This window comes from Cygnus olor, chromosome 9 (assembly GCF_009769625.2).
Source record: "Cygnus olor isolate bCygOlo1 chromosome 9, bCygOlo1.pri.v2, whole genome shotgun sequence".
In the NCBI taxonomy this organism is placed as follows: Eukaryota; Metazoa; Chordata; class Aves; order Anseriformes; family Anatidae; genus Cygnus; species Cygnus olor.
In genome coordinates, this window is record NC_049177.1 from 16,847,947 (window position 1) to 16,872,269 (window position 24,323).

The 24,323-nt window shown below is 46.7% G+C and overlaps 1 protein-coding gene across 3 annotated transcripts in view; it reads left to right on the top strand.

Annotated features, from left to right (window-relative positions):
- DIS3L2 (DIS3 like 3'-5' exoribonuclease 2) overlaps positions 1 to 24,323 on the top strand; it is a 192,380-nt gene that overhangs the window by 121,313 nt on the left and 46,744 nt on the right. For all 3 annotated transcript variants that reach the window (XM_040567859.1, XM_040567860.1, XM_040567861.1), the window contains exons 13-14: positions 2,676 to 2,783; positions 8,157 to 8,390. In XM_040567859.1, coding sequence (XP_040423793.1) covers positions 2,676 to 2,783; positions 8,157 to 8,390 — 342 coding nt within the window. The remainder of the gene's footprint in view (positions 1 to 2,675; positions 2,784 to 8,156; positions 8,391 to 24,323) is intronic.

Consider the following 24,323-nt stretch of genomic DNA (forward strand, 5'->3'; position numbering starts at 1 on the left):
CTGGGATAACTCCCCAAACATCTCACTCTCCCAATTTGACACAGTTGTGACATCTTTGTATGTTAAATGCTTGGCTTGCAACTGCTAGGAATCCTTTCAGACTGCAACCGAATCGTGTGAAGGATCAGACCAGAAGAGGAAATGTGCATTTAGGACTTAGAAACTTCTGTGCTTTGTAACAGCTGCTTTATTCTCCATGTAGAGCATGAAGGGGGATTGCAGTGTTAAAGCAGAGGGAGGCAGTTAGCCAGGACTGTCATGATGCTGAAAACAGGTTTCCTCCTTTAATTCAGTAAGGTAGATAAAATTGAAATACCTTCAATGCAAGGTCACATTGTCTTACATTATGTGTGTATTCGCTGAGCCCAGAAAAAACTTGATTGAATTCTTGCTCTCCTGTGAGATTTCTTGTGTGGCTTGGGTTAAGTTGCTTTGCCTAAAGTTTCTCTCCTGTGGAACAAGGGTAACGGGGGTTGATGCTTCCCTATTTAACAGTAGGTTTGTTACAGCTAATTGCTTGGTGAGTGTTTAGTGCTGTAATTACGAGCTGAGTTAAAGCTTTGCTTGTGTTTCACATCATTGAAAGCCCTTCCATAGAATTATAGCCTCTTGAATCGGATATTAATCCTGCTCAAGTACACTTAAAACAAGCATCCTGTTGTTTCGTTCGGGCTATTCTTTGTGGATGGGCTTTCATGTTTCATGTAGGCGTTGTGCTAGCAGATTGTTATTGCTCTAGGAGATGTGAAGGAAGAGGATGTGCTAAGGCACAGAAATACTCCGTAAGTACAGAACATTATCGGTTACAACCAAAAAATCAATCACAGAGTGACGGTGAGGGGAGAGAGAGGCTGGTAAGCGCAGCTTTTAATTTGGATGGAAAAGAGTTTGGGAGCTTTTATTAAAGTGCCAGCACTTTGTTGATAGTGACCTGAACTTTGGGGTCCCACGGCGGTCATGGGCGATCTCATGCAGGGATTTCCGATAGCCCATAAACCCATTTTCTCTCCTTTCTGGTAGGGGTTGGCACCCTTCATGCTAAGTTTATAACCTTGTGGCGCGGGCCCTTCCAGGCAGCGAGGCAGACCTCACGTACTGTATCTGTGAGTTATGAATGTATGAGCATTGTTTGTGGACTTCTCACAACTGGAATAACAGAGGCGACGGCCTTTGTGTTGCGGGAAACAGCTTATCGTAATCTGTGCCCTCGTGCCCTTCCAGCTGAAGCAGTGCTGCTGATTCATGTTGAAAGTGACTCCTTGACAGGCAGGGGCCGTACAGTTAACCTTTTGGCATTAATATGCAGTGCAATTAGAATGGATTTATAGCCATCATCTGGTGCCAAACCACAAATGTGATTAAATATTTTAAGAGCCTTTCTTTCAAAGCAAAAGGTAAATAAGAAGTGTGTGCACTTGAGGAGAGCGTGGACACCTGAGACTTTTTTCTTCCTTGCTGTTTTGAAGAACAGTCGTTCCCCTGGCGTCCAGATAGAAAATGTTATCTCTAAAATCACCAAATTGGTGCGAGAGAGTTTGGAAGAGCTGGGGTTGCTGCTGCTCTTCTGTTTGCTGGGTGGCACAGGAGAGCAATCAAAATGGAAACTAAATTAAATACCCGAAATATTTTGATGGCAAGCTCAGCTAAGCAGAGCATTTCTCTTCTGTGCTTTTCTGGAAAGCGCCAGCCCAAATTACCACTCGGAATAAACAAGAAGAAGAAGGTAGTTCTTTGAGGGCAGTAACTGCTTGTTCACAAAGGTTAATAACGAGTAGAAAAATAAGCAGTTGAAACTCTAAATGATTAGGTTTGCTTCATTAAACAGCTTCTAAATATTAGCTTTACTGCTGGCTTCACCTGGGAAATAACTCAGGGATGGTAAAAACACTTGGAGCTGCTCAGCTTTGCTGTAGTGTGAATATGCTCCGAGCTTTTGCTTTGTTGCTCTAGTCAGGAGAGTAATATGTGGTTTGGTAATTCGGTGATCAGCAGCTGAAAAATTGATTAGTTTTAAGGAATTAGGGCACAGGCTAAAAAATCCCTGCCAGAGATTTCTCTTGGCTGACATTTTGTTCAGAGCTAAGCTTAGTAAAATAATCATTGTTCTCCCTCTGTTTGCAAACACCCTGTTCAACAGTCATAAAACAGGTGCTTTTCTTTGTCTCACCAACATCTACACATTCCTGTTTGTGCTGCAAAGCATGCCTTAATCTTTATTAAAGCCGTGCACTGCTCCTGTGATGCGTAGGAGAAGTTTCATTTATGCTTTGCAGGGAGCAGCCTCACACTTGCATTACTTGCCTGGTTACAGTCGTCGGTGGCGAAGCGAGGACAGTTCCCAGATCCATGCTCCCAGCTCCCGACTGCCAGGACCGTGTCTCTTCAGCACCGAGTTTCCTTATTTGCTGAGCCTTCCTCATTCTTCCCAGTGTCAAAAAAGCAATGCAAAAGAAGGGGAAAGCAGAGCAAACATGGTGGAGCTCCAGCATGGGTGGTGGGTCCCAGAGTTAGGATATTGCATTCCCTGTGGCAGGAACACCACTCCTGAAAGTTTAACACATTTTCTCCTTTCTTGTATTGTTGAACCTCTCTTTTACCAGCTGGCCAGGGAAGCTTGGCCACAGGCAGGTCTCCACTAAAAGCCTACAACTCACCAAGGCTCTCTTCTCTTCCAGGTGATCCCGATGCTTCCCAAGCTGCTCTGTGAGGAGTTATGCAGTCTCAATCCCATGCAAGACAGGCTGACGTTCTCTGTGATGTGGAAGGTGACTCCAGAAGGCAAGGTAACTCAAGCAGCAAGCAGTCATCCTGCTAAGCAGCCAGCCCTGCCTCAGTGCTCGGACCCTGCCATTGCAAACAGAGTGGTAAAAATGCCATTCTGTAGCAGCTGGGTGGACAGTAAAGAACATGTTGGTGAACAGAAAGAGAGTATGTAGGACTGTACCTTGTCTTACCGATGACTGGAGTAATCTCATAACATGGTGGGGAAAGGAAGGATATTTGTAGGAATGTTCAAAGCGGAAGATTTCCTGCCCCTTGCCAGGGGACACTCATGCGTTTAATGTCTTAATTCCAGCAGCAATTCACAGCTAATAGTCTGGGACAAGATATTTCTCCCTGACCCCAGCCCTGCATTGTGCTGATGGGCAGTTGTGCAATGCAGTGGATGAGGATTCCTCTGTGGTCTCCCTGGTAAACAGACTGTTTCATTCTTCTTCAGTGCTGCAAATAACATCGATCCATGTAAAGTGTGATAGCCCTTCAGCAAGGCACAGCTCCATCCTCTGCATCCTTCAGCCTCCATGCCTACACAAACATTGTGTTATTCCCAGGGACCAGTTGTGATGTCTGTCGGTGCAGCAAGCTGGCTTCAGCTGCCTGCTGCTCTCCCCAGGTCTTGATTTCTCTCCCTGTTCCTCTGCTACACTCTTAGTAGCAATTCCAGCAATCTCCTCTTTGGTGATCATTGGGTCCCCTCTGTAATCTAAGAGGGCTAAAGCCTGCCTGTCCCAGAGGACTCTGGCAAATAGCCTATGCCAAGTACATGTTTTGTACTCAGAATTATTTTTTTTACGAGTGTTGTGTTGATGCACAACTTTCTCTGTGAAGTATTTCTTGTGCCAGTTTGGTAATTTCTCACAAAAATTAACTTTATTTCCTTATTATTGTCCATGCAGCCCTAAAGGATACTGAGGCTTGGTTTGTCCTTTAACAATATGTAGTTACGGTCCTATATCTGTATTTTTCCAGCTAGTCCCTGCTCTGGCACTGAGGTGGGTTTTATTTCTTCACTGTGAAAAACATCCCATTTCCTGTAGCAACAGCGTGCTTACTCGTGGGACCTTCTGATTGTAGCTACTTGGTGGGCCTTTATTGACTCTGAACAATCTTTGAACAGTTAATAGCCAAGTCTTAATTAAAATAAGCTTTTAATTAAATCTTATCTGTTGTTCCCTGCAATATACCCGTTATTTGCTTTTCAAACAGTGTTCAGACTGACCCTGTCTGGCCTGTGAGGAGGCAGAGGAACCTCAGCACCAACCTTGTGCCTGCTCAGGGCGCTGGTCCCTGCAGGAGTAGGGGTATCTCTGGGACATCCCCACGCTGCCCCGCGGGAAGCAGGCTGCCTGCGGGCATCGCAGCAAACAGGTTTCTCCTGGGAGGCCTTTTGGGATGGCAGTCCTGGCTGGGGTCACTTGATTTGAATAACAGGTGAAGCCTGGAGAAAAAGTCACTCCTAAGAGGAAACGCGGTTGCGGGGTTTTTGCCCAGCAGGGCATTCTTGTAAGAGCTTATCTCTGAGCTGGGACAGAGTGTCTCCTGCATCTCCAGGTGTTAGCGCAAATAGCATCACGTGCTGTCCAGCTCTGCTGGGTGAAAGGAGGTGAGTCAAAGGCCCCCACATGGCCTCTGAACACCAGCCGGTGGTGGAGATCGGTGAGAGCCCTGATGTGGAGGACCAGAGCCCGACAGCACTGCTAGGGGCGAGCTCCTGCTGTTACTGCTCCAAAGCAGATCAGTCTGCAGCTAATGCCTCGCTCAAGGAAAAGCCACAGAGACTCCTCACTTGACTGCGATTGTTGACGAGTTGTTGGGGTTTTTATTTCTTGTTTCTTTCAGAAAAACAATGCCAGGCTCAGCCCTCCTGGGAGACAGGCGCTTTCTTGTTTTTGTTACTTTTGCATTCTGGAGTTTTTAATCTAGTTTTCCACCAGCGTAACAAAATGTTGCCTGAGCAGTGCTATACGGACTCCGGTGGGATATGGTGACATGATGTCTCCACGATGACTTTCCCAGGGCAGAGGCGTTAACCATGTTGTTGCATCTGTGCTGTTCTCCAGAAGCAGAGCAGGGCGTTTATAGGAACAACGCAGCACGTTCTTGTTCAGATGCAGTCAACAGAAAGATATTTGAAAACAAACGATGCAACTCTTCTTTTTGTTATTGCTTGGTGGTGTGCTTGAAGCGCAGCCCTGCTGGACCCTTCTACCAGAGAGAAATTGCCTCAGCCTGAAACAACCTAGACAGACAAACATCTTTTCCAGGCTCAGAACTGCTGTCATCAGCCAGGACATGCTACAGACACTGCCTTGCGTGGAGAAGGTCCTCAGCCCCCTGCACAGCTCTGTCCCACCCTCAGAGACCCTCACTGCAGGGACAGTGCTAACAGGAGGGTTTCAGCTGAGCCATGCTGGATGCCATCACCTGACATGCTGGAGACTACAGCTTTCCCTCAAAAATGACCAGACCCAGGGGGGGAAATCTTAACATAATCCTACAAACGTCTCAGATACTGGTGTGCTGTCTGCGGATGGGGTGCACCTGGTTTGCTGTGATGGGGGAGACCTTCCCCAGGTCTCCCCCCCCTGAAATGCTGCTCCTTTGCACTGCTCTGCCCCTCCTGTGCAGCTTTCCCTGCAGGAGCAGAGCCTCCCATTCTTCTGGTTGGGTTTCCAAACCAGGGACGTGAGGCTGTGGTTACCCTGAGGCTGCTTGGATGGCCGCTGAAGGCAGAAACAGAGGGTGTTTCCAGGAGGCACTTGGACGTTGGGTAGAGTGAAGTGAGCCTGCTACAGCAGGGCTCAGCCTGGCAGCTCTGCTCACTGCACGCAGGAATTACTGGACGGCGCAGGGCAGGATGCATCCAAAACTCCATTCCTTGCCTGCAAGAGGCATGTGTAACGCATCCAGGCAACCTTGGTGAGAAGTGGTTTATTGGGCACGTTAATGAGAGTCCTCGCATAGGGTTGTCTCTGTCTAATTTGCACCTGTGAGAGCCATTGCAGGAACAGAGATTGTATCACACTGTTTGGTTGCCTTTGAGGGACCAAGAACAGAAAAAGGAGTTGAGGAAACAGAGAAGTGAAGGAATTTTAATGTCTGCTCGTATTGGGCTGCTTGTCCTGATGCTTTGCCCTGAGTGTAGCCTGCCTGAGATTTGACATTCTAGTTCTATTCCTGGGGCCCAACTCGCTGCATCTCTCATCTTACAAGGAAGTGAGTGGAGCTCTGAAATATTTGGCCTCTTCTGAGCAAGCAGAAAAATAAGATTTTGTTGAAAGCTTCAAGTTCAGACAGCAAAGTGGAAATCCGGTCTGTTACCTCCTGCAAAGGACAGAACGAGCTCTTGGAAACCAGTGGCAGAAAGCACCGTGTAGCCTCAGACCTGGCTGTCGGTGCTAGCCCAGGGACTGGAGAAAGTGCTTGTCCTCAGAATTACCCTCTGGTCTGTGCCCAGTCCTTTCAACCATGCACGCGTGGGATGGAATTGACTCACCTGCATTATAAAACGAAATGAGAATGCTTTCCAAACATAAAATGTTTAGTTTGGGAGCATAAAATAGTGAGAGCCAGGATTGATAGTGACCTTTGATGCAGAAATTAACAGCTGGAGCTGGAGGAACTGCCTATTACAGTTGGAGGGTATATGGTGCTCAGCTCACGTGGAGGCTGCTCAGCCTTGCTCAACAAAGAACAGCACCTTTTTGGCACCTGAGCACCATCCACGCCTTGCTAAAGTCTGAATTATCCATTTTCAACCGTCTAATAGTTTCGGAAGTCAGTCTTTTAAAGAGCAGCACAGCCTCTTCCACATCAGAGGTCTTGCTTAGTACCAGGAGCTTTTTTGGGTCTGGCAGATGTCATCAGATGTTGCTGACCTGGTGGATGTGGATCCCATACCACAACAAGAAGCTGAACCACATTTAACAGGATGCAGCAGAGCACAGGGCAGGTGCTGCCAGTGATCTTACATCATCTCTTTGCCTCGCTCTGTGCCTTTTTCTTCCTTTTTCTCCTTGTGTGTAGGTAGAGAGGCACACAATAACCATGAGCCAAGAGTCTGAGCACTTTCCATTGCAAGACATCCTGTGCTGCATCCCATCTATTAGGACACTTTCTAATTGAAAATGAGCTTAAATAACATGGAACGTGTAACTTTCGGAGGTCTGAGCTGCTGAGTTATACTGTACTGATGTTGTGGGGCGCAGGGGAGGGAGACAGCAGAGGTATCTTGGGGTTCAGTCCTTTCCTTTTAAGAAGAGGATTTGCCTTTCTGAAGCAATATCCTTGATGAGCGTGTCTTAGAGATGGCTGTTCTCCACAGACACTGTCGCTTGCAGGCTTTACCTTGTCCCTGATGAAGGTGGCACTTGTAACTAAGGTAGAATTACAATTCTCCATTCTCTGAGCGCTTGTGCTTTGAAGGGTTTATCACAGACTGCATCCCTCTCCAGAGCCCTCATGCCAGTGCTCTTCACTTTTCTGAAGAGCCTTCTGCCCCTTGCGTTTGCTCACTGGCTAGATGAGCTGTTGGACTCTTACATATCTCACCTGAAAATACGTTAAATCCTTCCTGCTAATAGTTTTGAATTGCTACTTCTACATCAATATTCTGTTATGGAGTTTAAAATGGGAATGGCTTCTGATTTAATTAATAATTTCATAGCAGATTTATCCATGGTTTTCCTGTAGATTCCAAAGTAATTTGGGAGCTCAGCATGCTTTCTGGCTTGAGTTTGGGCCTTACACTGTAGGCTTGATTAGAGAAATAACGGGTCAGTGACAGGCCATTTCTCCTCCAAGACCATTCAAATCCTTCTCGAGCACTTTCACAAGTGCTAGTCAGACACTGGGGTCTCTACAGCTTTCTCCCTGGTATGCTCCTAACAGGACAGCGCCACAAGACAGTATTTTAAGGCCAGCCCCTTGTGCCCTGCTGTTTAGACTTCAGTCGAAGAGGTGGAATGCAATCTGCTGTGTTTTAGATACAAGATCCTTCTTTGCGTGTGCATATCTCTGTCTGTTGCCACCCCTGCACCTATTAAGCTTTGAGTCAGCTGACTGACTTCAGCTCCCAGATGGGCTGTGGTTCTTATGAGCTTTATAAAAGGGGGAAGTCAGGTAGAGGAGGGAGAATGAAGCAGTTTCCTATTTGAAGGAAAGACTTTATTGTGCCTATGCACCTTATCAGACACTAGAGAATCTACGTGGGCAAAAGGTCTACTGATGGCTTCAGTATGAGAAGATATTTCCTCAAAGATGACAGTCAGTGTTGGGGTCTTTTGTCATTCTTTCCAATATTTTTACAGCCTCCCAAGCTTTTGCGATCTAGAAGAGTGAGTCCTCAGATCTGTCTCTGCTTTCGTGTTTTTCAGATCCTTGATGAATGGTTTGGACGGACAGTCATCTGCTCCTGTGTGAAGCTAAGCTACGACCACGCACAGAGTATGATTGAAAACCCTGGGAAGGTGTTCTCACCTGAAGAGCTACCCCCTGTCTCCCCTCAGCACTCAGTAGCTGAGGTCCAGCAAGCTGTACTGAACCTGCATCGGATTGCCCAGCACCTCCGCAAACAGCGCTTCATTGACGGTGCTCTGCGCCTCGACCAGGTGAGTAAATCCAGCCTCTTTAAGAGGCTCTCAGTCCGCTGAAGCAATTCCCTATTGTACTCCCTTAGGATTTCCTGATCAATCTAAAAACTCCAAGGGGAGAGTCAGGCTGGAATAGAAAGGCAGGTTTGCGTGCCAATGTCATCTTAAAAATGGCATCAAATTATGTACCAAAAGCACTAAGTAAAGTAGAATCTAAAGAAAAATAATCCTGTTTTTTAAGGAGTGGTCCATCTTCCAGCATTTTTCAAAATCCCAAAACTGTGGTAAACTAGGTAAGTAACTTACACAGTGAAATAAGTCATGACAGTGTCATTCATCATCAAGCATTCCAGATATCCTTAACGCACATTACACTGTGAAGGGCTTATCCTCTACATTTATTCTTGTGCCTGCAATACTCATGTTTTCCACCGCTTTCATAGGAGTTCTCTGGGCAGGGAAAATGACTAAAATGTAATCTAAGCTAATATTTATAAGTGGGTGTGTTTTAGGAAGAAATGCGAGTGAGGAGGTTTTCTGTCTGGGGCAATTTAAATAATCTTGTATCAATTGTTGTATGTGTCATTTTTACTTAATAAGCAGACCCAGATATTTTAGATTACTGCAGCAAAAATACTTTTGCATTTGAGATTCAGCTGCTCCGAGGTGGCTTCTGACAGGTTTTGTGGATAGCAGGTTCTGGTAATTTATAGAACCCAGTGGCCTTCCCGACCAGGAGACTGTTTGATAGAGGAAGCTCTATTGTTTCACATTGCAAAATGAGCATGAGTCAACATAATCATATTGCTGAGAAAGGAGCTAGCATACCGAGATGTATAAACAGGACTATTGTATGTAAGAGGTATGTTGCAATCCTTCCATTTTATTCTGTGCTGTAGTATTGTCTCCAGTTGCAAGAAAACATGGTCTGATTGTATAGAGGGAGCAACCAGTGTCTGTAAGCAGTGACCTTCCTTGACAGAGCACGTGGCTTAGTCTGGTGAAGCTGTTTTGAAGAGAAGGCAGTGTGATGTCCCCCATGTCTAAGACAGGCAGAATGAGACATCTGTATCTTGAATTTCAGTAGAGGAGGTTGGGGGTTATATGGTTATACTTCAGGATAAACAATCTGGTGTAGGAATTGTGGTGGCTGAGGCTGTCTTGCCTGAACCTGTTGAAGGACTTAAAGGACTTAAAGGACTGACTAGGCATACATAAATAAGCCTGGAGCCAAGGGCTTTTGCTCAAGGTCCCCTCTTCTCATTTGCTCTTTCTCTCTCATAGGAAATGGTCCATTCTTAAATCAGATTCAAGTAATTTTTGGAAATCAGACTCCCACTTTGAACTCCTACAGAATTTGCTTAACCTTCTTTTGGAACAGAGGCTTCCCTCATTAATGTTTATCATACAGTGGTTAATAACCTGCGCTTTTGTTTCCAAGCACAGTGAATGCAAGAGAAACATTAAAACAAACAAAACCACCAGCCTTCGCACTTCATGTTGATGAACTAATGGGGAAGCCCTGGTGATGTCTGCACTGGAACAACAACGCATGGTGACTGGAAGCTGTGCTCCAGAAAGGTCAACCTCTGGTTGCGGTACACAAGTCACTCTTGCAGCGTCGTGTTGAATGGGCACCATATGTGCCTGAGTTTAGTACCTGTTATCGAAATAACCTCAGGGAGAATATTTTTAAAACACTTGTGACATTTTAGATGGCAGGATTTGGCCAAGGAAGCATCCTGTTCCAGTAATACCCTGTAAAAGATCAGTGGTGGTTTGTTTTGCTCCGTGCTGTTATGATGGAGCCTTTAAGGATGTGATACTGGAGCATCGTTGGTGAGATCTGGGTTAAAAGCCACCTCTAAGGGCACCACAAGGGGCTGCTTCCTAGTCAGCCTGGTTCATAGCCAAATGATAAACTGGATTGCATTTCTCAAGTGGCATTTCATGCTGTGTGGAATCTGTCTCCCCCGGCAAAAGTGTCAGAGTGAAAGTAATGGTCTTTGAGAAGGAAGTGTGTTTTAGTTCAAGGGACACTTTCACCGTACTTATTCTTTTCAAGTACTGCCTTGAGAGTTGCATTTTGATAAACTACACCCTCCCCAAGGCATGGAGAAAGCCGTTACTGTAAGGCCTGAATGCAAATAGCATTTGAGGGGTGTGTGTGTGGACATGTCCAGCGCATATGGCAGGACAAAGCAGTCTGCAGCTTTTAATAGAATGAGATTAGTCCCTCTGCCTTTGTTCCCCCACTTCCTTGAGTTCCCATGGATGCAGTTCTGCACTGGGTCTGACTTCCAGCCCCAGGCAGGCAAGCAAGGGTGGGCCCGAATGGGAAACACACCTTTCTAATCACTGGACCTCTCGCTGATTTCCTGTTGAGTAATGCACATCCTGAACAATGGAAGACAAACTCCAGCAGGAAACTAGGGGCAATGAATTATCAGACTCCAAATAAATATGTGAGTGAAGGAAATGGTCATCCCACAGTATTAAGGGAGGGGGTAGCTGGGCATGGATGATTCCCGTGCTTTTTTTTCCAAGGGATATGAGCCCTTTTCCTATGTATTGCGTTATGTTTGAGCTCTGCCTCGGGGTCACTCCTGATTGAACAGTGATGAGGGTTTTTCTGACTTCCACACTGCCATTTTTCAGTGTGATGTGCTCTTGTGCTTCCTGTTAGTATTAAGAAAATCATTAGGGGAAGAATCTCCCTTCCTGCTTTGCCGCTGGCCACGGTGGTCTTGAGCTGCTGCTCTCCCTGCCTGCCTCAGTTTCCCCTTTGGAATGATATTTATCTCCCCCGTAGCATCCTTATAATTTAGGATTGATTCCCAAAAACTAAGGACATCTCTCTTTTGAAGCCATTCATGGGCATACTTTTATAACAGCAGAAATCCTGGTTGGCCAGGGAACCCCTTGCACCCGACAGGGCTCTGGTAAGACGCAGCAGTGTCAGCCTGGTTGTGTTGTGGTGAGGGGAAGGTTTCCTGCCTGAATATTGCTGCTGAATTTTTATGACTTAGTGTGAGAGCAACATTTGCTTGCCCACGGTTTTCTTTTTAGCGGTAATTTTAGAAGCAGGAATCTCTAGCTCAACTGTTGAAGAATACTTGTTTGGAAAATTTGGGAATAGCATATCTGGGTCACACAGAAAACCCTGAGACAAATTACAGAGGTAGTGCATGCTCGTGAAAGCTAAGGATTTGTGGATTCAGTATCACTATATATGTGTGTCTCTTTAGGGCTGTGAAATTTTTGAATTCCTGCCCCAGTTTGGTGGCGACCTACATACCTGCCACTCTTTTTTCCCTATTTCCTTCCATGCCTCTGCAGAGGTTTGTAGGAGGGGAATCCTGCTCTGCTGGACCTCGAGTCTGAGGACCTTCTTTGAAACCAGAGCAACGTGCCTGTTCCTCTGTGGGATCTCGCTGTTCCCATAGCCCCCTTTTGGTGCCTTTTCCCTAGAATATGGTCTCCTGTGCTGCCTTCCAGCTTGCTAGCTCCAGAAGGCTGCTGAGCACTAAATTTTAAAGGTTTAAAGTCTTTGTACCTTCAGCTGCTAAGGAGCTTATGAAACTTTGTCCACACAGACAGAGATTAATGTATTTCTTTTCCTTCTCATTTGGACCTGCAGCTTTGAGATGTAAAGGCCAGAGGTGCCTTGTGCTGTGGCTTTGAGGAAAAACTGGTCAGATATTTACACTACTGTCTGCTCCCTGTCTCCCTCCATCTCCAGACCATGAAATGCCACCCTGCTGCTGTCCTTGCAGCCCTTGGTGTACCCACATTATAACTGGAGTGGGGATCTGACCTGGTTTAAAAACCAAAGTGAGCATTCCCCACAACTTTACTTTTTTTTCCTGGCCATGTTACTTTGAAGCTGGCTCACTTCCCCAGACCACAGCTTTTACAAACACTAGCCAGAGATCAGATAGAAACTTGCTTTTAAAGAACCATCAAGTTTGCAGAAAAGCTCCTTAGCTCGAGGAGCTTGCGTAGAGGAGACCTGCTGATAAATGGTTCTCTTTTTGGCCTCAGCAGTCTATAAATGAATCACGAGGACAGATGCCTACAAAGAGACAGGTTAAAAAGGATTTCAGTGTGTATTTAAAATGAGAATACCCCGGGATCTGTCTCTATGACAACTGGGTGAGCTGAGTGGTGGTTTTGGTTGTGCCTGTGATTCTGCCTTTGCCAGTGCACTTACACCTGCGTGCCCAAAATACTGGCTTGGGCCAAAGTTCATTGGGAGAACAACCCAAAGTGCATTCACATTAGTTAGTGGCATCAAATTATTTGCTAGAATAGAATCATAGTATCCTTGTTTGCTGCACAACAGGTGTTCAGCTTTGTGGGTGAATGCAAAAAAAAAAGGCAATTATGATACTGTTATGCAAATTTAAGGACTGAATTGCTAGTAAAGTGGTCTCGCTTCTGCTTGCTCTCAGTCTGTGTGCTGTGCCATCTCGTCATGCTTTTCCCTGTGGGTTTCTTATCATTTTGAATAACTTAAAGGTTAGTAGAAATTGTACTGGTGTACCTCTGCGTGTGCCGGAGACCTTGCCTGTGGTCCTATCCAGTGGTCGCTGCGAATAAGGTAATAAGTGATCTTTGAGAATAGCTGTGTTTAATTAAAATTGGTGGGACTCCTGAAGTAATAGAGTATTGCTGCTGCAGGAAGCAGAAAAACAACCATAAACACGCCAAATACAAGAATGTGTGCTAGCAGCAGGCCAGCTGCAAAATGCTCTGTCATATGTCACACGAGCTCTCAGAGTAGACGTTACATACTTGATGCCAACAGTTTTGAGAAGTTGGCTCAAGCCATCCACACGTAGAAAATAAAGAGGAAGAGGTACATTGTATTTGCAGGATGTGACATTGTATGCTGGGAAATTTTGTGTTTAGTTGTGGCTAATGGGATAGGACAGAAACACATTTTTAGACAGTAGTTCCTGCTAATGCTGTTTGATTGGAAATCTCAAGAGTCACAGATGAATTACTATCACCATTAAAATTTTCCAATAAGAATGACTGCTGGAAATAATTATGGGAAATTGTTTATGTCATATTTCCTGCCTCATATCTGTTTGATAAGCATTCAGATCTTCTCTTCTTTTTGCTACATGGAAGTAGTAAATGCTTCTACCCCAGTTAAGCAGCCATGGTGTCCTAAATTCCATATATACACGTATCAATGGGAGGCGCTTTGGATCGGAACTAATGTTTAGTTCCAATGGGAACGCTGGACAATGGGACAGCAAAGGGTTATAATGTTGTATGGACCTCAGTTAACTGAGTGCACCTGTGTTTTCCCTGATAGTGTGATCTGAATCAGGTGTTAAAATGCAACTGGGGCAGGAAGGCCGTCCTGGCTAGAGCACTCCCTGATGCGATGCTGAGTTTCTCCAGCCACAGCTGCTGCGTGTACCTTCCTGCACGCTCCCAGCGCCCACACCTTTTTGCAGAGGAGGAAGCGTCTTTGTTCAGCAACTGCCTCCTGGTTGTCCTTGCATCTGTGTTGTTAAAGAGGCTGCTACAGCAACAGTGCACAAGGCAGGATGAGCTGTACCTACAGTGCTGCAAGATAAATGGAAATACGGACTGACAAGGAGCTTTCACTGTTCACTTCTATCACAATTCCACCATTGTCTGCTGCTTTTCTTTGATGTCTGGCTAAAGAGACATCGCCGATGCACAGAATGGGGACAGCAGGTGCTACACGATCATTACGGACAGTTGCTTAGACTGTGTGATACATTAGGCAGCTGGGGAGATGTTAGATATATTTGGAGGTTAATTTCCTTTGGGGGTTTTAAGTCTTTTGCATAGCCCCAGTTAATACACCAAAACGAGCATCTAAGGCCACAGCTATCTTCTGGGCTATCCTGCTCTTCTCTGCAGGAGTAATCAAAATGCATTTGCAAAGGTGCATTAGTGAGGTAGGAATGTTTTTCAAAATGTCTTTCCTCCAATACCAGAGGGGATCGTGGTGCTTTGCAGGCCAATATGAAATGTCATTGTTGTCGTCAGGACCAGCGAGTGGCTCGGGTCAGGCAATTTGCGCACGCACTGAGGAGACCCGCAGCAGGGAGGCATTGCGGGATCGTGTTAGGGAGTTGGGTCTGCTTGGCTGAGCATCTTCCTGCTCTCATGGAGATGGTTGGGGTGCCGGTAGGTTTTAAGATAGTTTGATTCAATCAGGATTTTGCGTAGAAAGCCTTCAGAATCTAATTGTGGTGGGTCTTTTGCCCTGGGATTTTAATGAAGTCCTCCCAGGGGTGTGAGTAGGATTGATGTCCTTGCACATATCCTGCCGTTCCCTGATCGTTCTTTTAGAGCTGAGCAGCTGCATCGCAGCAGGAGCAGGTGGTGAAGTGGTTGAGCTGGCTCTGGCAGGAGCGGGGAGCTGAGCGCTGGAGCGCAGGGCTCAGCTGTAGAGCGTTGTGCTGGGAGCCACTGCAGCCAGATGCCTGGGCAAGTACGTTTGGGAAGGAGCTCCCCACACAGTGGTGCTCGGTGTTGATTTACCATCCATAATGCAAGAGTGAGTAGTGACTTTCTCTATTCTTGCTAGAGTATTTCAGCCACTAGCTCAGATATTCAAGTTCTCTGTTCATGTACAAATTTTTTTTCATAAACAAACACAGCTTAACCCATTAGTTTTATTAAATCCACAATATATCTGAAAGCTCAGAAGCTCCTCCAAAAAAAGGAGTCTTGTGCTTTAATTTTGATACGCTATCTGTCACAGCAATAGCTTCATAGGTCTGCCAGCAGCATCAGAGCAGGTATCAGAGGGGAGGCTGGCTCCATCCTCCCAGGCGATGGGAAAGGCACGAAGAGGTGAAGCAGTGCCTGAGCTTATGCAGTGAGTCAGTGGCAGAGCTGGCAGCACGGTCTTTTCCTGATTCCCAGGCTAAATCCGGTGCCTCAGGCCAGAGCTAATTGTTCTCATCCTCTCATGTTCATTACTGACAGTTTATTTCTATTAAATAAAAAATGTTGGGTTTTTGTTTGTTTCTGTTGCTGGCACTGTTAAGGTCAGTCTTTCATCCTAGCTCCCCAGCAGGTACTTCTCAGTCCAGAGCAGAGAAAAAAGCCACATCAGTGTGAGGGGCTCAGCTGTGGCCAGCACTTCTCTGCAACCCAGAAGTGAGCAGTGATCTCACAAGTGGTCTCACACTCCCCACTCCTTTCAGTTCCTGAGCTTTGCTGGTGCAGAGTTTGCCTACGTGTGTCAGCTGGCATGCTGCGGTCCCATGGAGGTCCGTTGTGCTTAAACAGGACAGAGTTGCAGTGGGCACTGCTTCATCACACTTCCCAATTTGCTTGGCTTCTTCCATCAAGAGAATCCACTTGCTGCTAAGCTGTGAAAAGAGGATGAGCTGGCAGTCATCACGTGCTGCTTGCTGGTAAGGATGAAGGTATTCACATGAGAAGTAGACACCTCTTGGTTTCCTGGACTAGCCAGAATAGGAGGGTCTTGCCCATGCTTGTGTGATAGGCAGCCTGGGGTCACTCGCTCATAGGGACCTCAGGTAGTGCCCAGTGTCTCTAGGGGAGAGAGGGGGCATCTGTGGCAGGTGCTGTCTTAGTGTGAAGGAATTGAGAAACTGGTTCTCAATAAAGTAGAAGCAAACTGAGTTCTTCAGTATCTCTGACAGCAAGACAGATAACACAAAACCCAGGAAAACATGTTTGTGTAGAGGTGCACGTGGGGTGAGTGTTGGAACAAACTTCTGATTTTGCCTTTTCTACTGAGGAAGCAATCTTTGCTCCCAGACCGTCCTCCTGCCTTCCAGTTGGAGTTTTTCTCACCAGCGATGAACAGACGTCATCAGAAAGTCTTCTGTTGTTTCACTTTCCATTTATCACATATTTGAACAGAGACTTGACAAGGGATTTTTCCCAGGTATTAATTATTGCTGACTGCGTGGCTAATCCATCATTCTCTTCAGATGGACTCAGTGTGTGTTGAGTGATGTAACTTCAAATGTGATCAGTCTGCCATAGGTGAAGATGCAGCAGCTCTTTGTCAGAGCCAGTTCTGTTTCACCTAACAGAAAATGGAAGAAAGGCTAATTGTATAATGACAAAGGACAACATTTGGAATGAGATGAAAGATTCAGACATTGCAGTTCTGTGATTTCTCATTTCAATTCCAAAGTGAGAGCAGGGGTGGGGTGGGGGGGATTCTTGCTTTCCATGACCACAGCTCATTTTATCGAGTGTCTCTGGGCCTGATCACTCCTTCTAAATACTGGGACACTCTATCTTTTCTCATCTGTTACATATGGATGCTGAAGTACAAAGAAGCTCAGAGAGCACCTGTGGCTTCCAGAGCCCTCTGAAATGAGACTGCCAGAGTCTTAGCCAAGATCCCCACAGCTGAGCTGAGAACGGAGCCCATTTTGCCTGTTTGGAAGAAGCCAGTGCCTGCTCAAGCCCATTTTTGGGTTTATCTTTGGGTTTATCTTTTAACATTCCAAGTCCAAGCCTGTGTCTCCTGAAATCATATGCCCTGCTAAAGTTTGCAGTGATTCACTGGGAGTTGTTGAGCAACCCGTTGCTTTCGCTTTGAAAGCAAATGACTGTGAATCTGTCTTTAGTAGTCTAGATCACTTATCTTGCACTTCTCCCCATCTTCATACAGTAATAAGGAAGTAATAAGGAGATTTCCCCTGAATACGTAATTGCGTAAAATGGGACCGTGAGGCATGACATCTCAGATAAGGTTGCTGGTCCGCATTGCACTTCGTTTTCAGGATTTGTCAATACTTGGGATTTCATACGGACCTCCTGCCTGCCTGTGCTCCATTGTGCGGTGCTGCGTTCAGCTGTAAGTGAGGCACAGTGCTCCGCTGCCTTCTCCCATCTCGAGACACAGCTTCTGATTCCTCCCCAAAGATCCGTATTCACTGGTTGTTGCATTGTCAATGTCTGAAAACTTGATGGTGATATTAAACTATACTCTCTGAAGGCAATGCCTGCTCCAGTTTGGATTCGTGCTGGTAGGAGATGTGTTGCCAATTAATTACCAGCTGAGTCGGTTGCAGTCCGTTTCCCATCTGAGACGGGCTACTGGTAAACTGATGGTCACTTGAAAATGAAGCAAGAGGCGGTGAGAAAGTAGTCTCGAGAGTGTGCTGAGCTAGAGTGGCTTGAGAGACTTCAGACATCTGGAAGAAACCACCCGTGCAAAATCACAGTGAAGGGTTTTTGTGGTAATGCCTTTAACTGGACTTAAACTTGTTCTTGTCACAGCAATACAAACTAACCAAGCAGTCACTTTTGTCTGTTTGTTTTAAAAACCAATCTAGCCGGAATGAAACAAAATGTAATTTGTGCCTTCCTTGACAAGTGAAATAAAGTAGCTGCACCGTGGGGCTTGAGCCCTCTGATCCTGCTTCCCTTGGGGGACTGCAGAGCTGCAGCTTATTGGGTGTCCGGTGGCAGTGCTGAGATCAGCTCTCTGATTGAGACATTCTCACTCCCATGAATCAACAGGAGGTTTTGTATTAGCTTTAAGGCTGCAGTTTCACCTCAATTTCAAGGTCTCTGTTTTAATCTCAAGACTCTCCTTTCTTTCCAGAGAGAATTCCATTGATCCAGCTAGAGCTTTGCTTTTAATTAGCATGGTAGAGTAGAGGCTCACCCACAATACTAGGAAATAAAATGCTTAAATGGCTAAAAAGGGATTAAAAAAAAATGCAATTTATTAAATGATTTCTCTCAGTGATGTGTTTAACAGGTATAGAAGACAGAATGAACTAAACCAGGCTTTGGCATTTAGGAAAGTGAGTCATTTTTTCTGTTGCATCATGTATAAATTTTTCCCTTCTCATGTATGTATGGTTGAAATTACTTTGAGGTTTTGAATTTTCACTTCAGCTCTCTGTTTTTTATTATTTTCAAACATTACTGAAAGTGATGGTTGATAGTCTTTAATACTGTGCTCACATCGCCTTGCTCTTTATTTTTTTTGTCGTTGTTTTTTCTCTTTTCCTTTTTTGAAATAAGCCAGTGGTTAATGTATAGGTGATTAAATGAGCTGGAGATTTAGTGGTTTCTCTTGTTTAGGTAGGAGTGAGAGGTAGGTGTGTGGATGGATCTGTAACACGGTGCCAAGGGGTGCTGCTGTCAAATAACCTTTACTTGGGGGACCAACCTGAGATTCTTTGTGCATCATGGTTATCTCTCTTGAAATTCTCGAGCATTTGTACAGGTTCCTTGAAATCAGTTTAAAGATCATGAACATGGTGCTGTTGCACCCTACTGAGGCAGCAGACAGGTGAGTCTTTTCTTAAAAGAATGCAAAACAATGTAAAACCCTTTGGGATGAACATCCTCATAATGGGGGTTCTTGCTTGGGTTTGTTCAGTCCTTTTCCTATTTGAACTCTGAGGTTCTCCATGCAGGAGTAACGCTATTGCTCGGTGCCCAAGGACTTTTAAGCATCTCTCTGGGAGCTTTCCCATCCTCTTTTATCGGTCATCTTGCTGCGGTTCAGGACAGGGCTTGCTGTGGCTGCTTTTACCCAAGAAGCTGGGTAAAGTCTTGAGCAGACAGTAAATACTAAGAGAGGCTGGGACCAACAAAATGATGTACAGGCTTCTTGGCATGAAGACATTCAGCAGATGGAGGTGTTAAACATGCCCTTATCTGCCTGTTTCGTAGGGAGAAACAGCGGAACTTGATGACCTTCTTTCTTTTGAATTCATGGCTACCATCTGCAGCTGAGCACTGCAGCAAAGAGGAAACTTACCTCAGCCCCCAAGCAGTTGAGCAAAGTAACATCGTCTGGGCTTCAGCCCTCCAGGAAAACTGTTGAAGAAAAGGCAGCTCTTACAACCAAATTCTTTCAGTTAGTGTTTTTTGTTTGTTTGTTTTGCACAGCTTTGGCTCGGTATGCACTTGGGCCTGGTTTATCCTTGCTCTTGCTGTTTGTATCTTTCTTTGGACTGAGCACCGAGGGTCAGTATTTCATACAAAATAGCATTTGTAATAATGATAACAGTGATGAGTACAAAATACAATTCAAAGGGGGAAGACTTGCTAAGAAGACCTTAAACAGCCAAAAAAGGGTGCGACAACAGCTATATCACCCAACCATCATTAATTTTTGTCTTGAAGAGCTGCATTTGAGGAGGGTATTTATTGTTTGTCCAAAACAAAAACTCTTACCCTCCTTCATGGAGGTGCTACCCCACATGTTGTTAGAATTAGCATACAACCCAGTCTGCCTTGTCTCGTTGGAAATGTGTTGATAGACCTTGTCAAAGGCCGTGTGGTCCTCGTCTATTAGATCTATTAGAAGGATCCTTGGCGACTCTTCCTTCTGCCAGGGAGGGATTTCGCAGCGTGCTGAATGTCAGCCGTGACTGTGCACTGATGCCTGGAATGTGCTTTGCCAAGGGCTGAGCTGCAGCTATGGCATCCTGGAAATGTAAATCTAGAAAGGGCTTTAGGAGAGGATCCTTTCCTTTTCCTGGCAATAGCAGGAGCTCAGCTGGCAATGGTCCTGTGCCGTGTTTGTCATTACTTTGTCACTGCACTTTGGAGCTGCTGGGACCTGTGTAATCGGAGCGAGTCTCTCGTGGGGTTGTCTGCGTGCCTTTCACCCACCTAGCCATGCATATATGAAATACATGGAAGAAATTTGCCCTTGGGCCTGTTTCTCACATGTCCCTGATTAGTCATTGCCTGGAATCTGAAATACTAAAGGCCTGCAGGAACCTCATGAGCTCCAACAAGTCTGCCAAGGTCCACTGGGGAAGAGTTCAGCAGTCTGAAGGGCTCACCTGATTACAGCACGGCGCTCAGGCAAAGGGACTCGCGCAAGGTTATCTTGAATCTCATTGATCATTTCTTCTCATTACAGTCCACAAGACAACCTGCTATCTGTTGCTGTAATGGGGTTTTACAGGACCTAGCTGCAGCGTTGCACCATGTGGAGAAATGCCAGGGTGCCAGATGCCCTCTAGTGCAGTCGCGGCAGCATCGCTCCGTGCTCCCCATGCCGGTGGCACCGACGTCCCCATGCGGCGTGGCAGTAGCTGGGTGATAACTGGGCAGAGCCAAGCAGGAGCCTTTGATTTTTAGCTTTAAGGGGAGAGATTTCAGTCCTAGGTTGGGTCTAGGGAAAGCAGCAGTGTGAGGCTTGGTTTAGGGAAGAAAAAAAAGAGTCCGAAAAGCAATTTGTTTCTGCTTTCTGTGAGCGCGACTTCCAAAGGAACTCAGTCAATTCTGCAGTACAATCAACAGGACTGGAAAAAAATACCAAGTGAAGTAACACAGTGGCTGTGGTAAACATGAACTGAAGCCTTGGAAGTAGCTAATGGCATACCACAAAAGAGTCTCCTTTCACCCACCGCGGGCCGTGCCAGCAGCAAGCGCTGCCAGCGCTGGCTTCTCGCAGAGGAAAGCATCATTTGGCTCCCTTTTGGATTTCATTACTCTTCCTGCGCTCCCTCCTGCTCGCAGCAGCAGCCTTTCCAGTTGTAAAGGAGTGAATTAACTCCCTTCGTGTCAGTGATGGATGAGGCGCTTTCTGCCCCTTCAAAGAGGCGAGCCGTGCCGGCGGATGCGGTGCCAGCCGAGGTGAAAAGTCCAAGCGGGACGGGGGAGCCCGCGGGGTGACCCGGCTGTCACTCGGGACACCCCGGGGACAGCTCCCGCTGGTGCCCTGGTTTTGTCCCCCTTTCAATGGACTTGGGCACATCCCTTAACACGTAGCAGCCGTTGGTGCGGGATTCAGGGCCTCAAAGGCTTTCGGGGGTGCTTCTCAGCCCCGCGCAGTGGGAGTCAGCACGCTGGTACTTGGGGAGAGCTCGTTCCGGGCGTCCATGGCTAATCACATTAAAGGTGACCTCGTGGGCCGCGCTTTCCATTGTTGCCATATGTTTTGTCCAGCGCTTGAGTGATGTTGTGCATTGGAACGTATTCATGCATCGCCTAATTTAATCACCAGGCTTAATCCCTTCTCCTGTTCTACACTCTTAGAATTTACTGGCTCCTTTCTGGCCACCCGTGCATTGTCTGGGGCTCCTTCAGAAGCTAATACAGACCCCTGGAGATATTTTTATTTATTTACTTCCAGAGTGTATTTAAAACAGAAATCCCAGCAACAAACCCAGCAAGCTCTCCAAAGAGCAAGCGGTGCAGTGGATGCTCTAGGAGGCTGATCCTTCATCCCTGTGATCTTTTTCTTCCATCCTTTCCACAGAGAAATTAAGGATTAGGCTCATGGGTTTAAAAAAAACAAAACAAAATACTACGAATGGAAAAATGACTGAGAAAGCTGCGTGTCTCCTTTTAATATTGTTGGAATAAATAACTAATTTTACAGAGGCTGTCTCTGTAAAATATGGTGTTGGTTTCTGCCTTTAAAGCTTACTGCTTTGGTACGGACAGCTCCCATTCCAGGACTGACCGGACAAAATTAACCCAACAAAGCCACGAGTCCGTCCAGCTGGGAAGCTGGAAAGTCTGATGTATGCAGAACTGCTGCAAAAGGCAGAGAGCTCTCTGCAAGAGCTGACACGGTCCACAGAAGTCAGGCATTTCTGGGGAGCGGGGCTTTAAGGATGATTTCTAAAGATTTTTCTGTGCCCCAGCTGGCTCTGCAGGGTAGAGGTATAGGTTAAAAATTGGAATTAGAGATTCAGCTGTCTTGTGACTCGCTGTAGGAGTGGATGGGGTCAGTCCTGGCAAGGGAAGGCAGTGATGAGATTTTAGGATGATACATGATCAGGTTGCTGCTGTGCTCAACTCCCAGGGGCAGGAAACCTTTTAGTTTTCTTACACTTGCTGAGGCAGATTGTTGAATAAATACCTCCTGGGGTGGTGCAGTTCTTCGATTCTCCTTCCCCGCACGCAGTGTGCTGGTACCCACAACTCTGAGCAGTGGAATACATCCCGGATGGCTTTGAAACCTTAAACATGGCTTGTACCGATTGAACTGAATTGCAGTTTTGAGCTTTCGTGTGTGTGCGTGTGTTAGCATGCACGGTTTCTTGCAGCTGAGCTCTCACGTGTGAGCTTGCTGATACTCTGCGACTGTGTGTTACGGTCTCGGTTTGATAGGAGGAAGGAGGAATGACGTAAAAGATTGCAGATTTGCGACCGGCTTTAAAAATAGTTCTAAAATGTTATGTATCTTCATTTTGAAGAAATGCAATACTGCTTGGAAACCACAACTACTGAACATAAACCATGTCGAGCCCCTTCCATATGTTAAATAACAGTGCGGAATAGAGGGTTATGAACAGCCTGCTGTGCAGTCGGGCTGGAAGAAGATCACTGATCTTGCCCCCAGTGCTCCAGCCCGGTGATCGACAGCGCCGTCGCGGGCTCTGACATCAACTTGGCTGTACAGCAACGCTTTACATTTTATACCGCACCTTTTCAGAGCGAACCTTGCCAGAGCCCTTTCCGAGGCGTGCACACGCCGAAATCGCTTCCCCGCTGAAGCGCAGCCGCGTCCAGACCAGAGCCAGAGCCGCCTGGAGGGAAGCGGCCGTGGGTTAGCGGGAGGGCAGGGTGCCCACCCTGCTCCTGACGCCTCGCTGGGACAAGTCTCCTGGCCCTCATCCCTTCCCGCTTCCGTCTTTTCCCAGGCTGCGACAGAGGAGCTGTGAGGTCCCTAGGAAAGAGTGAGCGGGAGCAGGTCACTGCCTGCCAGAGGAATTCCACCGGAGCCCCGGAGCCAGCGGCGGTTGCGCGAGCGGCAGCAGCCTGCTCTCGCCATCCGTGGGAACGGGCAGGGATGTCCTCGGAGAGCTCGGGATCTCCTACACGCGTGTGGCACGCCCCGAGGATTTGGTGAAGGAACCGGGAAGAGGAGAGAGCTGGCGCTGCGGGATGCCGGGAGGTGTTTCGTGGCGTGCGGAGGAGATGCAGCACCCCGAAGGATGGGGAAGGACAGCGGGGCTCCTCAGCAGGAATCAGCACAGTGCAATCAGGGCGTTCTGCATCTTCCCAGTCCCTGCTCCGGTTTAACCACTTGCCAAAATAACTCAACTTAGAAATGCTGTTGTGATCTCTCTTGTTACCTGGCAGAGCTCTTATCGTGTCAGCACAGGGGCTGTTCATATTTTAATGGGTTTATCTCTTCTATGGAGGGTATTACAAGCTTTCGTCTGTCTTCCAATGCGGCTCTACGGAAATCCCTCCAGGCATAAGATAGTACCTGGACGCCGAATTAATCCGTGCTCCTGGGTTCTCACAGCTCCATTAGGGGCTTAGCAGGGGAAGCAGTTAGCATTAACAAACTTAAGAAAATAGGATTTGCTGGGTTCGATCTGCCCTCGGCTCCTCGTATCCTCCCAACAGCAATGACAAAGACTGGGCACATTACGGGAAGACACAAAATAGTGTCAGGGCTGATTTGTAAAATGTGTATCAGCATTCCCCAAGGGGAAAAACTTTGGGGAAAAAAAAGTTGTTCTGTACTCAGGTGCAATAAGAGACACCGAATCATTTATCCTCCTGCCCCGTGCCCCAACACATCTGCACCCCCAGCTCTTACCTTGCGTTTCCATGTGGCTTGGGCCATCTGAAACCATGGCAGCGTCCCATCCTCCTGCCTGCTTCACCTAGCCACTGCTTTGTGTTTTCACTGTCAGGAGGTTGCAGCAGTTCTTGGAAACCAGCACGGATCAGGCACTTTGCGAAGGGTGCTTTGACCTGTTGCTCTTCATCGGATCCACATTTTCTTTCTTTGATCTTGAACTTTTACCTTTGCTGGTGTTCTTGTTGTTTTCCATGAAACGAACTGCCTGCGAGCCTCGCTGTGTGTTATTCATGGTGGTAGTTCCTGAGCAGGGCCGGGTATCAATCAGTGTCTGAATCTGCTGCCTCTCTGGGAGCTGCTCCCTTCTGCAGCGCTGTTCCCTCCGGACTTCGGGCTCTCGCAGAGTAGCAGTGCCAATTGCAAAGGTA